We start from the raw sequence: 17,711 nt of genomic DNA on the forward strand, positions 1-17,711 counted from the left end.
TCACTGGCTCGGCTTTGGATCTTGAGAATTCTGGTTCCCGCTTTCTTTTAGAGAAAAACATTGAGAACTCTCTGGTCTATCCGTATGAGAGCTGTAAATGGTTAAACAATACCTGATTTTAATTAAGTAATCACAGAGAATAAACACACTGATAAAACAATCATTGCATTGCTTTTTTAGACAATACTCACTTAGTTTTTTCCGTGAACAAATTATTTTGCTCAGAAAGTCTGAATCCTCTACCACAAGAAACTACAATTTAAAACAACAGATTACCTTTCAGTAACTTTCAAGAGCATCTACACAGATGGAGGTCAACTGTCTTTTTATGTTTTATGTCTTTCTACAAATCATTTACCAAAAATAAAATGTCAATTTCAGATTTCTGTACATTGTCCAAATATTTTATTCTAATGTTCTGTCTAACTCACTAGCTCTGCATCTGTCAGCTCTCTGAAGATACTGGACCCGAAGTGCTGCTAGGATGGTCTGGCCAGCCACAGAGAGAGGGGCTGCATTCAGACTACTACAGAGGTAGGTCTTCATCTCACAATCTGATCTCAGTAATAAACCTGCAGACACACAGGTAAATAACAGTATAATCTAACAACAATATATGTTAATATTATTTAAGCAAAAGAACACATTGGCTGCAGCCAAAATTATAAGTGGAGACGCATTATGGCAATTCTAACCGTCTATTGGTCAGTATAGTCAGATCTATCAGTTATACACAGTCAGCTAGTACAGTAATCAGTGACATAAAAGCATGTCTTGAGCAAAGAAACAAATGGCAATAAAAGAGTTTGAATTCAAGGTTTCACCAAAAAAAAGACAGTGAAGTAAATGCCTGACAAACAAATGTTTATTAACCAAAAAAAGTGTTAGAACAAATTTATACAAGGTGTGACATCAATGCAAATAATTAATATCTGTTGATGCTGAACAAATTATTACAATTTATTTTCATGTATGATAACCACAGCATAGAAGCAACATTGGTCCATGTAATATGCAACGTATATCGCATATTATTCTCAGTCAGCTTCTTCTGCAGCTTGGACCTACACGTTGAAATTCATGTATACATGTTGACTGATGAACTAGATATGTTTAGATTCCAATCCTACATAACTGCTGCTCGAGCTTCCATATCTTTGACCGCTTTGCTGAGTAGCCTAGGGTCCAGATGGAAACAGACATACAGTTCCCTCTCTCTCCGCAAGGTGGCACTGCGTTCCAGCCTAGCTCGTTTGGCCTTCAAGTCTCCAACTATGTTCTGAAGAAGCGTGTAAAGAGTCTTCTGCTTACCCTCCAACTCATCTAGAACTATTGTCATCCCCTAAAATAAAGAATATGAGTTAGACAGGAAGGAGGTGACAACAACAGAGGACAGACAGAAAAGTGTGACGATCATCGTAAAGGAAAAAAGGAATGTAAAGTATATGTAACATTATAAAGAAAATAGAAACATATCAAAAACCACATCTCATACATATTACCCTTGAAAACATTATGTTAGAGTGCTCTTTGTGTATGCAAGTTAACACTTATTTGCTCGGTTTAAAGCCAACAGAAGAAGGCATTTATCTGCAGTGCAATAGAAAGAGAGTGAAAGAGAAGAAAAAAGCATAAGGTCTTACAAAAACGTAAGAACACAACTGTGCAGGAAAGCCAGACAAAGCCAAACCAACCACAAACCAACGAGAGGTTACGAAAAACAAGAAAGAAAAGCACTTGACAAATATTAATCTTCTCACGTTTCTTGGGATTCAAAGGGATGAAGAATACGGCGGTGAGGGTGAGGAAGATAAAGACGAGACATACCTGTGCATGAGGGATGAGTTCCAGTGCAGATGTGGTTCTAGCACATACCTGCGGCCTCAAAAGAGGCTGCACAATGTCAGAGTATGCCATTTGGTCAAGCATATCACGGTCACGTTCCAGACATGCACCAGTGTAGGCCTGTTCTCGTCTGGCACCATCCAAGGCCTCCTGTACGCTGGCCAGCTCCTCCTGTAGATTGAAGGCTGCTGCTTCTAGTCTACCATAAGTTTGAAATGGATCTTCTTGCTCCATGGAGGCCTTACCCAACTCAAGAATCTGAAGCAACCTGAGGGATAAACACAGGATGCAGATTTACAAACTCTACCTACGGGGTTAATTCCAGAACTTTGTGAATTTTAAATGTTTGTCATTACATTGTATGTATCTAATTGAGAGCAATGTTACCTGCTAAAGGCTGTGTCCTTGGAGCTAATGACCTGTTGTTTGGCATTAGGACCAAGATAGGGGGCCTGAGTCAGGTGAGGTTGTGTCAGAGTGTTCTCTCTTTGAGCAGCAGTTTCTGCTGCATGTTCCAGCCTCTTTGCTATTTCCTCAAGCTGCTCCATTACTCTCCTTCCCCTAAGAAGCTCCGTATCTTGGGCAAGGTGCACAAGTTCGAAAGAGGCCTTTTGACGGAGTAGCTGATCACGAACTTCAGTCTGTCTGGAGGTGTAGTAGTTTTGCCTGGCTACCTGAAGAGCTAGGTCACCTCGCACCACGGGGATATTAAGGAGGCGGGCACAATCTCGCACTGCCAAGCGAACTGGGTCTGACAGTAGAGACTGAATTTCAGACTGAATTGAGAGAACCTCTGAGCGAAGATCGGTCTCAAGCCTACTCACCTGTGAGTAACAGAGAGGCTACGGGGAGAGAAGAATGAGACAGAACATGACGAGAAATTTATATATTTATTAGCAACCCCGGGGAGAGGAAATAATAGCACTCTAATTTGATTATATCACTTCTGGCACTAGAAGTCTATATAGATATAATTCGTTTCTTTTGTAGGTTTATCAGTTTATTTATGTTTGGTGCTTTTTTCAGTTTAATTTCTATATTGAACTCCAGTGTTCAGTCTTTAATTTCAATACACTTTATTCTTTATTTTTTTAAATGTACATATTTTTCTTTGCACAGTATATAGAGATTACGAGAAAAACATTTCATTACAGGTTGTAAACGTCTGTTGTCATCTACATCCTGTAGGGCAGTGGCAAGAGCATTGTGTAGCTATACCAAGGTTATGGGTTTGATCCCAGGGATTGCACATACAAATGAATAGTATAATGCAATGTCTCTTTGGATAAAAGCATCTGCCAAATGCGTAAATGTACATTTAATAATTTATTTTATGAATATTTTATGTTGATACGTTATGTGCAGAATTCTCACGGGCAAAATGATCAAAACATAAAAAGATTCACCTCTGTGATGTTCAGCAGTTTCTGCATAAGCCACTCCTTTGATGCCTTGTCTCCATACTCCTCTGCCCTCTCTTTAACCAGCTGGTACTGTGCCACTATGTATCCCCATTGCAATTGTGCCATCTCCTTTTTCCTGAGCTCTACTATTACAGCAGTCTCTACTTCTTCCCTCTCACTGCAGCAGCTCAGATTGGTCAGCTGGCAGTGTTTTGACGTCTCCATTATGTCTGAGATTCCCTGAAAAAACTGTCGTTGAGTGTAGGCAGCTAACACTTTGGTGAACTGTTCCTGCTGATGGAGGAAGGGCTCTAGAGACAACTGAAAGAGGAGCAATGGTTGAGGAACCGATAGTGGAGCGGATATATCTTTACTCGAGGATAGATTTACTGTTTGAAAAATGCCAGCAAGCTTTGTGGCCTCCTTTGACAGACTCTCTATAGCCGAGTTTGTGCATGCGTTTTCAGCGGCTAAGGCAGAGTTAGCATCCTTTATCATACTCCCTCCATCCTGCAGCAGTGCTTGGGATGCAGAGGAGTTTGCACCCCGGCTGGTAACCAGCATCTGCAGCTTGTTGAGTCTGTGTTGTTTTAGTTGCTTCTCCTTGTAGAGAGCTTGAAGTTCTGTCTCAAGATCCTCAACCAAAACATCTTCCCCGCCACCCAGTGCAGAACAGCCCTGTGATCCTACACCTCCATCCAGAGAAGAACAGGTCTTAAGAAGGTCAGCTAAAGTTGCCTCGTCCAAGATGGGCTTCCCGGACTGCTGGAGGGCCTTGTATGCCCGCAGCTCTTCTGGAGTTAAAACGTTGCTGCGGTTTAGTCGGTTGCAGACGACACGTAAAAGATGCAGGTTATCTGGTGCTGAATCAAATAACCAGTCAAACTCAGAACCTTTTAATTTGGCCGCCTGTGGGTAATCCAACCGTGACAGCACCTCAACAAACTGTGCTCCATCCAGCATGGCTGCTTATCTGAACAGTGTTGACACTCTGGAGTTGTTTCCTTGTCTTGACACGGATGGTCAATGGACATGAAAGTAAGCCCAACCTATTCTATGCATTCATAAAGAAGAAAGTTCAGCTGAGGTGAAAAAACAGTAATACAAGCCTGAACACAAACACAATTGCTGAGCGAAATCTAAATGATGCTGCGTTGGAAGTCCATCATAAACAAGATTGGAAGAGCATTTTGTTTCGCAATTTTAGTAATTGCAAAACAATGTCAATTAGATAATATTGCATAATTATTTTGCCTAAAGCAGCAAACTTGTTTGGAAATAACACTATGTTTTTACAAGTACGAATAACATTTCTAACTTTATAGGTTATTATGAACCATGGTTATCATAAATAAACAAGAATTTAAGGTAACCATAGTTCTACCATTTATATTTGATTATATAAAAAGTGAATGATTGATTAATTAATTAGGCAAAAAACAAGGTTAACGTACACAAGAACGAAAGGTTGATTTTCGTAAAGGGATGCTGTCGCAAAGCTGTAAAACCGTAAACAAGCCAGACAGTTTTTACATTTATTCTACACAACACGTCTCGCGAGAACCACAAAAAAACGTTCACTGTAAGCAGAAACGTTAGTTTTTAGACGATTTAAGTGAGAAATAAAGATTTTGAACATCTTTAGCCGTTGAGCGACTTGTAACGTATTAACGTTATTTATTAGCTTGCTTGTTAAGTCTTACGTTAATTCTCACTGATGTAAAGAACGCTTTTGTTGGAGTTTTAGATGAGTGTGAAACCACCTGTAAAGTTTGTTGGATTAACGTCATGAATAATTTAGAGTGTTGATGTTTCGGTCTGTTTGTATTTGTAGGTTTAGCCTTTAGCTAATACTGCTAATACGATTTACCAGCAGATTTTTTTGTCATAAAGTAACACCTTAAACATGTTATATACACAAAAACATTCGTACCTTGTAAAATAACCCGTTTGATGTTTACAAGCTTTTAAAATCTTGTCAGTTTAGTCAGTCTGTCTCCATTGCCACTTCCGAAATGCCCGCGCTTGCCTACGTCACAAGGCGTAGGGCGGGCAGTTGCTCAAATCTTTTCCTTTTTTTACTGATTATTATTGACGCAGATGATGCATGCGCATCATATTGCAGCCTGAAAGTGAGTAAACATTTATTTAAAAAAGAAACATAATCAGTTACTTCTACAATTTACGTGATTGACAATTGACCTGTGATGACAACATCTAGGATCATGTAATGTACGTCACTTTGGATAAAAGCGTCTGCCAAATAAATGCGTAAATGTTCATGTACCGATGAGGGGAGGATTCAATTAACTTGCATTTAACATCTTTAATATAGAGAGACACTGAAATGTAGAGCTTCGTTTATGGCCTAACGTTACATTTCACATTTTGCTCTTTTTGTGTCGGTTTAGGAAATTCAATAAAATAAATTCCAGTCCTCTCTGGACACTTACGTTCTTACAGTGTTTCTCTATGGCGCCGAAACCTGGACTCATATTCAACGTTCATTGGATCATATGCGTTCGAGGGGAGGGGGTTACTGATAGGTCAATTGGTTCATCCAACCATATCAAAGTAAAATGTCACCTGACAAATGTGGGCTGGTCCCTCTCAGTAAACAAAAAACTGTCTTTTAGGGTAGACGCCAGGAACGTTGACTGTTAATTTTATTGCTGTTAAAGGAGGGCGGTTTTGAACTGGTTTATTTTCTCGTCTTTGCATTCTTTGTATTAACATAGTTTGCATGTTGTATTGTTTTCGCTTATTTTACAGTTAACGTTACGCAGATAGCTATGGTTCAAGCTAAATCTTGGGTCCTAAAACGGCACTTCGAGGGATTTCCTACAGATGGCGACTTCGAGCTGAATGTAGTGGAGCTCCCTGAGCTTAGAAATGGAGGTTTTGCCCTTAAGATTTCAACTCTGCTTTTTTTACCCTTTTAAATGCAAGGTGTTGATTATTGCTGTATTTCAGAGGTCCTTCTGGAGGCCGTGTTCCTCAGTGTGGACCCTTATATGCGGTAAGTGAAAAGGTTTGCAATAAATGAATACCTAAACAATTATTATATGTCTTCGCTTCTCTTCTTTTTTATATGTGAATGGTATTTTGTACAGATCATTTTGTGCCCAAAAAACAAATCTTGAATTGTTTGTGTTTTTCTCTAAGACCATTTAGTCGTGTTCGAATGCAGGCTGGAGATGTGATGATTGGAACTCAAGTGGCCAAGTAAGAAAAACAGCCATAACAACTGCACTCTGTTTAAATGACGGAAAGATTGAATTGCCAACAGTTTTCTCTTGATTGGACTAGGGAAGCATCTGTGATTCATTTACAATCACTGGCCATGAGTTCAGTGTTTAATAAAAACATAAGGGTTGGCAAAACTGTTTAATGTAGTGACAGTTTATAACAAATTTCTGTTCTCAGACAAACAATACAATGAGATATTTTCTCCTGGAGGAGCTTTCACCTTCTGCCTCAGTAGCAATTTTCTTGCAAACAGAAAGGCTGTCATTTGATGGTGAATTGTGACTTTTGAAAATTTACAGTATTTGGATTGTCAATAGACTTAACCTTGTGAAAAAGAGGTGTGCTATTTTAATTCATCTGGTTATGTTATAGTTTCATTTTTTAAATCTCTTTATTTTGGACTTTAGGGTAAATCAGAGTAACAATCCTTCATTTCCTGTGGGCTGTCATGTGGTTGGTCGATGTGGCTGGAGAACACATACTGTGTCAGATGGAAGTGATATTACACGAGTTTTGGCTGACTGGCCTCAGGATGTCTCCCTCTCACATGCCCTTGGAGCCATTGGGATGCCAGGGTATGGACTCACTCCAGGGCTTCTGGATGTTAAAGGGATAATTCAGCCAAGAAACAAAATCTGGATGCAGACAAAACATCTGATAAAATGTTAATATAGTTAATTACATTAGCTTTGCTCCACAGGCTGACTGCACTCTATGGTTTGGAAGAGGTCTGTGCCATCAAACCAGGAGAAACGTTACTGGTGAATGCAGCCGCAGGAGCAGTGGGCTCTGTAGCAGGTCAGATAGCCAAACTTAAAGGCTGCAGGGTTGTGGGCTCAGCTGGTGGTGATGACAAGGTGGCATACCTGAAAGAGCTGGGCTTTGACCAGGCTTTTAACTATAAGACCGTCTCCTCGCACCTGCGTGAAGTTGGCCCCCCTCCCGACATAAAACATTTGCAAAATAGCCTTAATTGTTTGTGCTCCGTTTGTGCTGGTTTGTGCCGTAAAAAATTTCGTTTGTGCTGCTTCCGTTTTTCAGATATTAGAAGAATAACTTTAGGTCATTCTGAGGTCACTCATCCCCCCGAAATGCTCCAAAACCACCCAAAATAGTGCCGCTTGTTTGTGCTCCGTTTGTGCTGGTTTGTGCAGCGAAAAGTGGCGTTTGTGCTGCTACGCTTTTTTAAATATTAGACATTGAATTATAGGCGATGACGTCACCAGCCCCCCTACATGCTCCGAAATCATCCAAAATAGCCTCAATTGTTTGTGCTCCGTTTGTGCCGTAAAAAAAATCATTTGAGCTGCTTTAATTGTTTTAATATTAGACATTGAATTATAGGCGATGACGTCACCAGCCCCCCTACATGCTCCGAAATCATCCAAAATAGCCTCAATCGTTTGTGCTCCGTTTGTGCTGGTTTGTGCCGTAAAAAATTTCGTTTGTGCTGCTTCCGTTTTTCAGATATTAGAAGAATAATTTAAGGTCATTCGGAGATCACTCATCCCCCCGAGATGCTCCAAAACCACCCAAAATAGTGCCGCTTGTTTGTGCTCCGTTTGTGCTGGTTTGTGCAGCGAAAAGTTGCGTTTGTGCTGCTACGCTTTTTTAAATATTAGACATTGAATTATAGGCGATGACGTCACCAGCCCCCCTACATGCTCCAAACTTATCCAAAATAGCCTCAATTGTTTGTGCTCCGTTTGTGCTGGTTTGTGCCGTAAAAAAAATCATTTGTGCTGCTTTAATTGTTTTAATATTAGACATTGAATTGTAGGCGATGACGTCATCAGCCCACCGACATGCTCCGAAATCATCCAAAATAGCCTCAATCGTTTGTGCTCCGTTTGTGCCGATAAAAATATCCTTTCTTCGACTATTGTAACTATACAGTTGAGGTAACTTTATCAAGGTAACACCAAAACGCCCCGCCAAATCACATTTGTTATCTATCAACTCTGCGTTTTCAGGTTTAGAAGGACACAGCGGATTACAGAATGTGTGGAAACGCAAACGCCAAGGTAAGTGTTTTTACTTAGTACTTTATATTGTTGTGTGAAAAGCCGTGGTAAAATGAATGTATGTGAAAGTACACGCACTAAAAAGACGCGCATGCCAATCATTAGAGAGGCGCGAGGTGAGGCACATGTTTAGTAAACGTGAGCAATAACAAATGAATGTGTGTGTAGTTTACGTCTTTGAATGATAGTGAGTACCCGTTTCTTCAAAGATATTTATTAATTTAATCAGCTATAGACACTATTTTATAAATTAATGTCATGTTTCCATTGTTATGGGGCGTTAAGACCTAAACTCGCTGGGTTAAGATAGTGCACTCGGCGCATTCACCTCAGTTTATATTATTGAAATTGCAGTGAAGTTTTGCTGTAGTATGTCCATCCGTGTAGCCTCAATTGTTTTTCAGACATCATGTAGCTGTAAGGCTGATGATAAGTTATTAGATATGAATATAATTCTGTATATGAATATATTGCAATTGTATAGTATTGTATGTCGTAGTTTGTTAGTGCATAACTGTCAATACATGTTCTAATTGTTTCTTTATTATTGTAGATCCACCCTCACCGGTTAATCTACCTTTTCACAATAAACCCTTGAATTGATTCTGAATGCTGTATCCAGTGATACACACCAGATACACACCAGAAGATAGGTTTTAGAATATTCTTACACTTTCTACATATTTAACATAGTCTGGTTGTATATACTGTACAAATATATGGTGGTCATTACATACACTGCAGAATCTGGAAAATGTCGAACATTTAAGAAAGGCAAGAATTTTGTAAACAAAGGTTTGTTTTTAATTTTGCCCTGAGCTTGATTGGCCTGGACTGTCCACTGATAGTAATAACGATCACATTGTCCCCTATCCAGCGCTTACTATATTAGCCACAAACATTTAAACAGTGATGCGCAAAGAAGTGAACACGTTGCATTTCTACCACTAACCTAACCCATTTAATTAATGTGAAATTGAACATGTACTATCCAACATCTATTTGCAGAAATAACAGATATTTAAACACTTTAAACCTATAAACTCTTAATGATGTTTCAGAACTACCAAACTGAATAACAGATCTGAGTACAAACATCATCAAGCCCAACTTACAGTTTTAGACTCTCCAAACAGGACTAAGAACACAAAGGTTGGTGGCATACAGCAAAAATACTGTACTTGTAAAATTACTTTTAAACAATGTAATCATTCTTTTGTGTATAACACAGCATGTGGGCATATTTTTTTTTTTTCTGACACTCCTGTCACTCCACTCTTCAGGTCGTCATACAACTCCCAGAAACATGGAGGCCTCCTACAGTAGGCCACATAATGTCCAAGAGCATCCTGGGTTAAGCCTCCTCTGAAAGCAATTACGGCCCTTAAGGTAAATCTCTTTCCTTGGAGCATCAGACTGGAAGGAAATTCACACAAAGGAAATTCTGTGGAGTTGCTGTTTCCCAGGTCAGTGTCAATCCACAGAAGTTCTCTTAGACTGTAACTGTGTGAAACTCTCCCAGCACAGACCATTGTTTCTGAGGTAGACTCTGTCTTGAATTCAGAAGGACACTGTGTTGGATTTCGGATGGGCCTGAGGCAGGGGGATTCTGGATGGTTAAGGCCTTCTTCCACTGCTGTCTGAAGATGAGCCATACCAGAAGCCTGCAGTACAGCAACAGAAGGGGAAACAAATGGAATTTCCCTTGTTACCTGTTTATTGAGAGCGCAGTACTGAGAGGAGCAATGTTTTGAGAAGGTAACACATGCACGTTTTGTCATTGACTTTTCAATGATTGTAGAGATGTGGCACTGTGCATTGATCTGAAGAGCACCTGACTTCAAATTGACAGCTTTGAATATTTCACTCAGCAGCTCTGCCCTCTGTGTGTAGACCTGAGCATTCAGACCATTTGTGGTGATAGTTTTCACAAGCTGGAGGACGTTACTGGCGCTTTCACTTTGAACTATATTTCTGAAAGTGCCACTATCGCAGAAAGCACAACACAAACATTGACAAAAAGCATCAAAAGCACAGGTGTTTAGCACAGAGATTCTTGATTTCCTGAATTTAACAGGCTGTTGATTATTTCCATTTTTTAACGTTTCCACTTTCAATTTTTTCCCCTTTACAGATTGATCTGCTTGGAGCCATTCAGGACAAGGTGAGAGGTACGATTTTCTCTTCCTCTTTTTGGGCGGAACTGCTAAGCCTCTCCAGTTTTCAACCACGTCTTCATCTTTTGGATGGATGTCTGTGACAGTGTCAGACTGTGCAGAAGAGGCAGCATCCATTTCTGGTTTTCCATCTACATTGCAAGTTGTGGTGGGTAGTGTATTCGCTCCTGTGATGATGACTGTGGCAGGATCTCCATCTTCTTGACCTTGTTTTTCACCTTTTTGTTTTGCGGCACAAATACGCATGTTGCCTTCAATGAAGGACAAATGTCGAGCAATGAATCGATCCACACGCATAGGCAGGTTTTCATGCTTGAAAAGGCCGTGTTTGATGTTTTTGAACTCTGCTTCAACATTAGCTGAACTAGCAGTGACGTTGGTGCTACGGAAGTGAGGGATCATTACCCCTGTCCAGAGTGGTAAGTAACTTGCAAGCCAGATTATATTAGGAATAATCTCAGGGAGGAAGTGCATATTATCACGATCACCATTAGCCACAGCAAGTGACCTGCTCTCCTCACATATGTCTGTAACCCACTGCTTTAGGTCTGTCTGTGTTTGGTCACATGGATCCAGTTCGTCCAGGTCCTCACCCTCTACATCTGGAATGATCACACACTCTTCTGCAATTCGGGCTTTCAGGTATTTCTTGCACCTTTCAGATATGAGGGGGCCTCCAGAGCTGTCATTGCCCTCTGCTTCACTGAGAGCAACAACAGTTATACTGCTTAGTATCTCCCTTGCATCGTCCATGGATTGTGACTTCAGAAGCTGTGCCATTGACCTCACATAGAAATCTTTGATGCGATGTGTTTTTTTCCGCAAACAGTCCCACTGGCAGATCATCTTGATGCAGTGTGCCACATCAACCCGTACAAAACAAGATGGCACTTTTGCTGACTGTTTCCCAAGTAAGACACCACAACACTCATTGATGTAGGTCTTGAGATCCCGATGAGAAGTAAATGCTTTGACCAGAGCTCCGAGCAATGCCAGAGAAAAGTCACTCACAACCTCTTTTGGAGTTGGTGCACCTGCACGTAACCATTCTGTCATCCAATTTGTTATTGCATTAACATCATGTCTCTCTGACAGCATTTGCAGCACTGGGACACCTCTGCTTTCGTCAACTGCCAGAATGCCCTGATATAAAAAGATATGACCAGACATACCATTTGGTTTCTGTAGTTTCCTCACTACTGAGCCAGTTGCATCAAAACTCACAGTGGGGTTAGTAGATGTCTTTGATAATGTCTTGTAGAGATACATCTGTGTTTGACTCCAATAGTGACAGAAAAACTTGTCCAGTCCAATGTCTTTAATGCTACCACTGTGAGGTGCACTGTATTTTAGCATCTGCAGTGACAAAATAGGATCCTTGTCACCTAATTCTAAATCATTTCTCTCTTGCTTTGCTTTTCGCAGGGTGGCCAGATTAGGCAGATGGCTCGGCTCGGGATCACCAAACTCCATCAGTTTTGTTGCCTCTGATGCCCTCCATACATGGGGTTCCATTCTACCCTCACATAGTTCTTTGGATATCTGCACACGCAATTGCCCAGAAATTGCACGCTTGGGACAGCCAGTGTGCAGGGTGTCATCAGTGTTTGTGACAAAACACTTGAGCACCATCGGGGTGTTCATTTCAGGCTCTCGGTCACATTTTATTAGAATGTTGGCATGACACTCCTTACAGTCGCCTCTGATTTCGATGTATTTCTCTCTGTCTGATGGGTAGACCTTAGCTCTTTTAAAGGCAAATGTGCAAGAGCTCTTCACTTCTTGCCAGATATGAGAATTTATCACATGCGTCCAGATGCCAGGTTTCAAAATTGTATATTCTTTTTTTTGTGTTTTAGAGAACTTGTTTTTGTACTCAACTTTTTCAGGCATGAATTCAATCCATTTCTGAAATGGAACTTGAAGATCAAAAGTCCAGCAGTCTTTTGGTCTGGGGGAAAAAGACCCTGGCTCAAAGTCAGTGTCATCACTACTGACACTTGTTTCATGCTCACTTTCACAAGTATGCCCTAAAGCAGTCCAGATGTTGTGTCTGTTTAATTTCACAAAAGTGTATAGAGCCTTTGGGGTGATCTTGTTTTCTACCTGCTCACTAAGCTCTGTCCAGATTCTCTGATTAGGAGTAGCTATGTTGCCATATTGTACTATTGCCTCTCTTGATGAACACAGGACTGTGAACATGGAATCCCTGTCAACTGCTGGTTTCTTGGGCATCTGGTATAAGCAAAATGAAATTACCCACATATCCTGACTATAAGGTCATTCATAGCATAGACGTATTTTCATGGATAACTGTATTGGTCAGAATATTAGGATAATATAATGTACTAACAATAAATGTGAACCTCCTTTTGAAAACCAGGCTAAAGTCTCATAAACAATGAGGTCCTGAGCAAAAAAAAAGATTTTAACTATTATTTTCAAATTGTGATTTGGAAATTGTGAACTGGTTAATTAAATATATCAATGTTATATTTTCACAGAATGCTTATTGAAAGATATGAAGATATTTTCACACACTGTTCTTTACATTATGTAGGATGATTTTATGAATAAACAGCAAACCACCCAAAAATGACTAAAATGACAATGACTGAAAAAATAACTTTAACTCTGTTTTCACTGGCAGGGTTAAACATAAGAATATTATATGGCCCTTTCTGTAAAAACAGAGCTGAAGTGTTTTGTATGTGATTTGCTGTTTTTAACATGAAATCATCCTACATAATGTTAAGAACAGTGTGTGAAAATACCTTCATATCTTTAAAATCGACTAAGTAATACCATAACACAAATTGAAATCTTAGTGAAAATGAATGGTTGAAATCAAACTTTGTTGCTCATGATCTTATAGGCTATGAGACTTGAGCCTGGGGTCACAATTTAGAGACGTGTAGCTGTAATTAGCATTTCATGACGGATACTGATATTAGCAAGGAGTTTTTGGTTGAATAAATATTGACAATCGAAGCTTTCTTGAATGTCCTTCCCTTCATTTTTAAGGAGGTCTAATAATATTGCAACTGTCAGTGTGAAAATGGTGTACTTACATTTGCCAGAAATTTGATATAGTAACTTAATAATGGATTTTTCCTCTACTAACACTATTTACCATAGGATCTTGTTTAACATTGTGTCATGCGCAGTGTTGGCAGTGAAGCGTAGCAGATGATAGGCTACTCCGTGTAAATAAAGAAAAAGACAAGAGAACCCATGAAGAGAGGACAAATATTTATTGAATAAATATATTAGTATTGACAGAAAGTCGGCAGTTGGACTGAGTGACCTCGGAATGACCAATTCTATTTTTTATCATATGAAAAACAAACAGAAGCACAAAAAAAGAAGCGCAAACTTAATGTTTTAAGGCACAAACGATTGAGGCTATTTTGGATGATTTCGGAGCATGTAGGGGGGCTGGTGACGTCATCAGCGCCAATAATTCAATGTCTAATATTAAAACAATTAAAGCAGCACAAATGATTTTTTTTACGGCACAAACGGAGCACAAACGATTGAGGCTATTTTGGATAAGTTTGGAGCATGTAGGGGGGCTGGTGACGTCATCGCCTATAATTCAATGTCTAATATTTAAAAAAGCGTAGCAGCACAAACGCAACTTTTCGCGGCACAAACCAGCACAAACGGAGCACAAACAAGCGGCACTATTTTGGGTGGTTTTGGAGCATCTCGGGGGGATGAGTGATCTCCGAATGACCTTAAATTATTCTTCTAATATCTGAAAAACGGAAGCAGCACAAACGAAATTTTTTACGGCACAAACCAGCACAAACGGAGCACAAACAAGCGGCACTATTTTGGGTGGTTTTGGAGCATCTCGGGGGGATGAGTGATCTCCGAATGACCTTAAATTATTCTTCTAATATCTGAAAAACGGAAGCAGCACAAACGAAATTTTTTTCGGCACAAACCAGCACAAACGGAGCACAAACGATTAAGACTATTTTGCAAATGTTTTATGTTGGGAGGGGGGCCAACTTCACGCAGGTTCTCCTCGCTGGAGGAGACACTGAAGAACGCTTCACCTGAAGGATATGACTGCTACTTTGAGAATGTAAGAAACCCCTTAATACTCACAGCAAGTTCTAAAGACAAAGAATCTAAGATAATTTTATATGATGTTATAAAATGTATAAAAACACCATTGTCTTAAGAGACTGAGAATTTGAGTTTTAAGCTTGAATTTTGGTTTCAGGTTGGTGGTCACTTTTCCAGTGTTGCTATTCAACAGATGAAGACTTTTGGCCGTATTGCTGTGTGTGGAGGAATATCCCTGTACAATGACACCACCCCTCAGACAGGTCTGTCTTTGATCTGTGTGTGATATTTTTAGTGCTGCTATCTGTTGTAAGTTACAATTAGTCACCATTATTAAAAGAAACATGCAGATGGACTTTCCCCCCATTTACAGAAGTGATATTTGTGTATTTGTAGGACCTTATCCACAGCTTGCCATGATTTTTAAGCAGCTGAAAATGGAAGGTTTCTTGGTGGGTAGGTGGGAGCATAAAAATGAAGAGTCACTGAAGCGAATGTTGACCTGGATGCAGGAGGCAAGTTAGAGTCTTGATATAAATGTCTTGGCATGCTTAAAAAAACCTCAAATTCTAAATATGATAACATTAAGCTGTTTTTATGATTACAGGGAAAGCTGAAGTGCAGAGAGCATGTTACTGTTGGGTTTGAAAATATGCCTGCTGCATTCATGGGGATGCTGCGAGGGGAAAACATAGGCAAGGCCATTATTAAAGTCTGATGCCAAGTCAATAAAAGTTTCTTGTACAATTGTTCAATTTCATTTATTTACAGAGCACATTAAAAAAAAAACAGAACCGCCTACAGAAAACGCAGTAATAGGAACCAAAATATATAGTAAAAAATGGATGAAAAGTGGATAAGTGGTAGGCCAGGTCAAACAAATATGTTTTTTAACGAGATTTAAAAATTAAAAGAGAGGGTGCCACTCTGATCTGGAGTGGCAGATTGTTCCTCAACAGAGGGCCAGCCACAGAGAAAGCTCGGTCTCCTCTAAATTTCAGTCTGGACTGGGGGACTAAAAGGAGATTGTGATTGCTGGACCGTAAGCTTAAAGTGGGGGTGTAAACGTGCAGCAGCTCTGACATACAATAATTTTGAAAACAATTCTGGTTTGAATGTGCAGCAAGTGGAGGGCCCTCAAAATAGGGCTGATTTGGTCGTATTTTTGGCTTTTTGTAATGAATCTCGCAGCAAGCATTCAGAACCAAGTGGATGATTGTTGACAAATCAATTAGTCTAGGCGTGAAGTGTGGACGACCAGCTCTAGCATTGTAGCGTAAAAGAGTTTTTGATTTTAGACAGCAAGCAGAGTTGGTAAAAACTGGAGCCAATTACGTAGGAGATATGCTTGTCTAATTTTAATGACTCATCAAAATGGACACCCAAATTGTTCACACGAGAAGATCTATAGGCTGATAAGCAGCCCAGATCAGACTGAAATCAATCACCTCTGTTTTATTTTCATCTAGCGTAAATTTCTTTTGAACTAGCTAGATTTTAACCTCATCTATGCACCTTAATAGGGTATTCAGAGTTGAAGGATCATTCCTCTTAATAGGTAGATAGATCCAGGTATCGTCAGCGTAAAAATGAAGGATGCATAAATGAATGAAGCCTTGAGGCAGGCCAGATGAGTGGGACAGTGGAGGATGAGATGTTACCTAGTTTGACAAAAAATGTTCTGTCATATAAAAAAGACAAACCACTTTAGGACCGCCCCATTCATGCCCACATCAGACTCCAATCGGGATAATAAAATGGAGTGGTCCATGGTATAGAATGCTGCTTAAAGATCTAAAAGAACCAGGACCACGGAATCACCTGAATCTGTAGCTAAAAGAATATCGTTTAACACTCTAAGAAGGCATGTTTCCATACTATGAGGGGGCTTAAAACCAGACAGAAAAAATTCTGTAATGCAATTTTGTTTTAGAAAGGATTGCAGTGGTCGAAAACAACTTTTTCCAACACCTTTGAAATAAAAGGCAGGACAGTAATGGGAAGAAAGTTGTTCAGAATAGAAGGGTCTTGTGAAGGCTTCTTGAGAAGTGGGGTGACAGTAGCTACTTTAAGAGGAGCAGGAACTGAGCCAGTAGAAAGACATTTATTGACAAAAGACATAAGGCCTGGTCCGGCAGTGTCAGTGATTCATTTTAGAAATTAAGGATGTATGGTGTAATGTGGGCAAAAAGAGAGTTTGATTTTAGCAATAATCTCTTTGAGGGATTTTAGAGTAATGGGTTCGAATACAACCCAAGAAACAGGATGCCGAGAGAACGGAGGAGATACATTGTATAGGGAGATTTTATCAATCTAGTGTTTTAAGAAACTTTCAAAATTGTGGTAAATGACTGTTATATTCGCCTTAATATTTAGGACACAGAAATGCATGCTGTCAATAATGAAAAAGGAGGACACCTGTTATGTTTTCTAATATTGTAGGAATGAGAGAAATACAATATTCAAAAAATGTAAATAATTTAAATACTAAAAGAAAATATTTTAATTAAAATGATTTCTAAATGTTGTAGCTAAAAAGTCTATTTATATGAAAAACATACACATTGATAGATCTGGATAGAAACATACATTGTTTCTTGTTTAATTCATTTTATTATTCTATTTCATTTATCACATTTATTACAATATTCATCATATGTATTCATTCATTTATTTTATTATTCACTTCTATTCATATTATTTGCTCATTACTTTCCTGTTGTTTAACCTCATTGGGAGTTGTATTGTGTCTTATGCTGATATGAGTATCCATAGGTCTCCATCTCAAGGTCCATAATAATGTCATAAGACAATGTTTTGATACTGTAATCTTGAATGGTTAAAAACACATATTGAATCTGTTTCTAGGCAGACGAAGTTTGGCAGAGCTTGACTGAGCATCAACACACAACTGAGATTATTCAATAAATCAT

At 39.4% G+C, this 17,711-nt stretch overlaps 2 protein-coding genes across 10 annotated transcripts in view; one reads left to right on the forward strand and one right to left on the reverse strand.

The window, feature by feature from the left end:
* LOC130439721 (DNA polymerase nu-like) overlaps positions 1-5,775 on the reverse strand; it is a 33,983-nt gene extending 28,208 nt beyond the window's left edge. For 2 of the 7 annotated variants that reach the window (XM_056772514.1, XM_056772271.1), the window contains exons 1-5: positions 5,702-5,727; positions 5,182-5,374; positions 432-572; positions 192-252; positions 5-91 (exon numbers count right to left, since the gene is read on the reverse strand). In XM_056772514.1, the coding sequence (XP_056628492.1) occupies positions 5-91; positions 192-252; positions 432-546 (263 nt within the window). In that variant the 5' untranslated portion in view covers positions 547-572; positions 5,182-5,374; positions 5,702-5,727. Of the gene's footprint in view, positions 1-4; positions 92-191; positions 253-431; positions 573-850; positions 1,343-1,827; positions 2,114-2,232; positions 2,688-3,251; positions 4,303-5,181; positions 5,672-5,701 lie in introns of those variants that run through there. The other 5 variants (XM_056772773.1, XM_056772685.1, XM_056772598.1 and 2 more) reach the window with 5 other exon arrangements.
* Positions 5,776-5,864: 89 nt separating this feature from the next.
* ptgr1.1 (prostaglandin reductase 1, tandem duplicate 1) lies at positions 5,865-15,527 on the forward strand. Of its 3 annotated transcripts, XR_008909521.1 has the most exons (12): positions 5,865-6,146; positions 6,222-6,267; positions 6,414-6,473; positions 6,905-7,072; positions 7,198-7,295; positions 8,471-8,521; positions 10,680-10,846; positions 10,961-11,117; positions 11,245-11,340; positions 11,528-11,609; positions 11,794-11,928; positions 12,124-13,689. XR_008909521.1 is itself a non-coding variant. In XM_056772909.1 (9 exons), the coding sequence occupies exons 1-9, from the start codon at positions 6,041-6,043 to the stop codon at positions 15,494-15,496; spliced, it is 990 nt and encodes a 329-aa protein (XP_056628887.1). In that variant the 5' UTR covers positions 5,865-6,040; the 3' UTR covers positions 15,497-15,527. The 3 variants fall into 3 exon arrangements, 1 of the variants encoding a protein (XP_056628887.1); XR_008909522.1 differs by lacking the exons at positions 5,865-6,146; positions 6,222-6,267; positions 6,414-6,473; positions 6,905-7,072 and adding exons at positions 9,805-9,987; positions 10,086-10,279 and having other exon boundaries at positions 7,226-7,295; positions 8,471-9,673; positions 10,656-10,685; positions 10,785-10,846; positions 11,058-11,340; XM_056772909.1 differs by lacking the exons at positions 8,471-8,521; positions 10,680-10,846; positions 10,961-11,117; ... (2 more) ...; positions 11,794-11,928; positions 12,124-13,689 and adding exons at positions 14,730-14,794; positions 14,936-15,041; positions 15,175-15,293; positions 15,386-15,527 and having other exon boundaries at positions 7,198-7,406.
* The last annotated feature ends 2,184 nt before the right edge of the window (positions 15,528-17,711 follow it).

This window comes from Triplophysa dalaica, chromosome 1 (assembly GCF_015846415.1).
Source record: "Triplophysa dalaica isolate WHDGS20190420 chromosome 1, ASM1584641v1, whole genome shotgun sequence".
Taxonomy (NCBI): domain Eukaryota; kingdom Metazoa; phylum Chordata; class Actinopteri; order Cypriniformes; family Nemacheilidae; genus Triplophysa; species Triplophysa dalaica.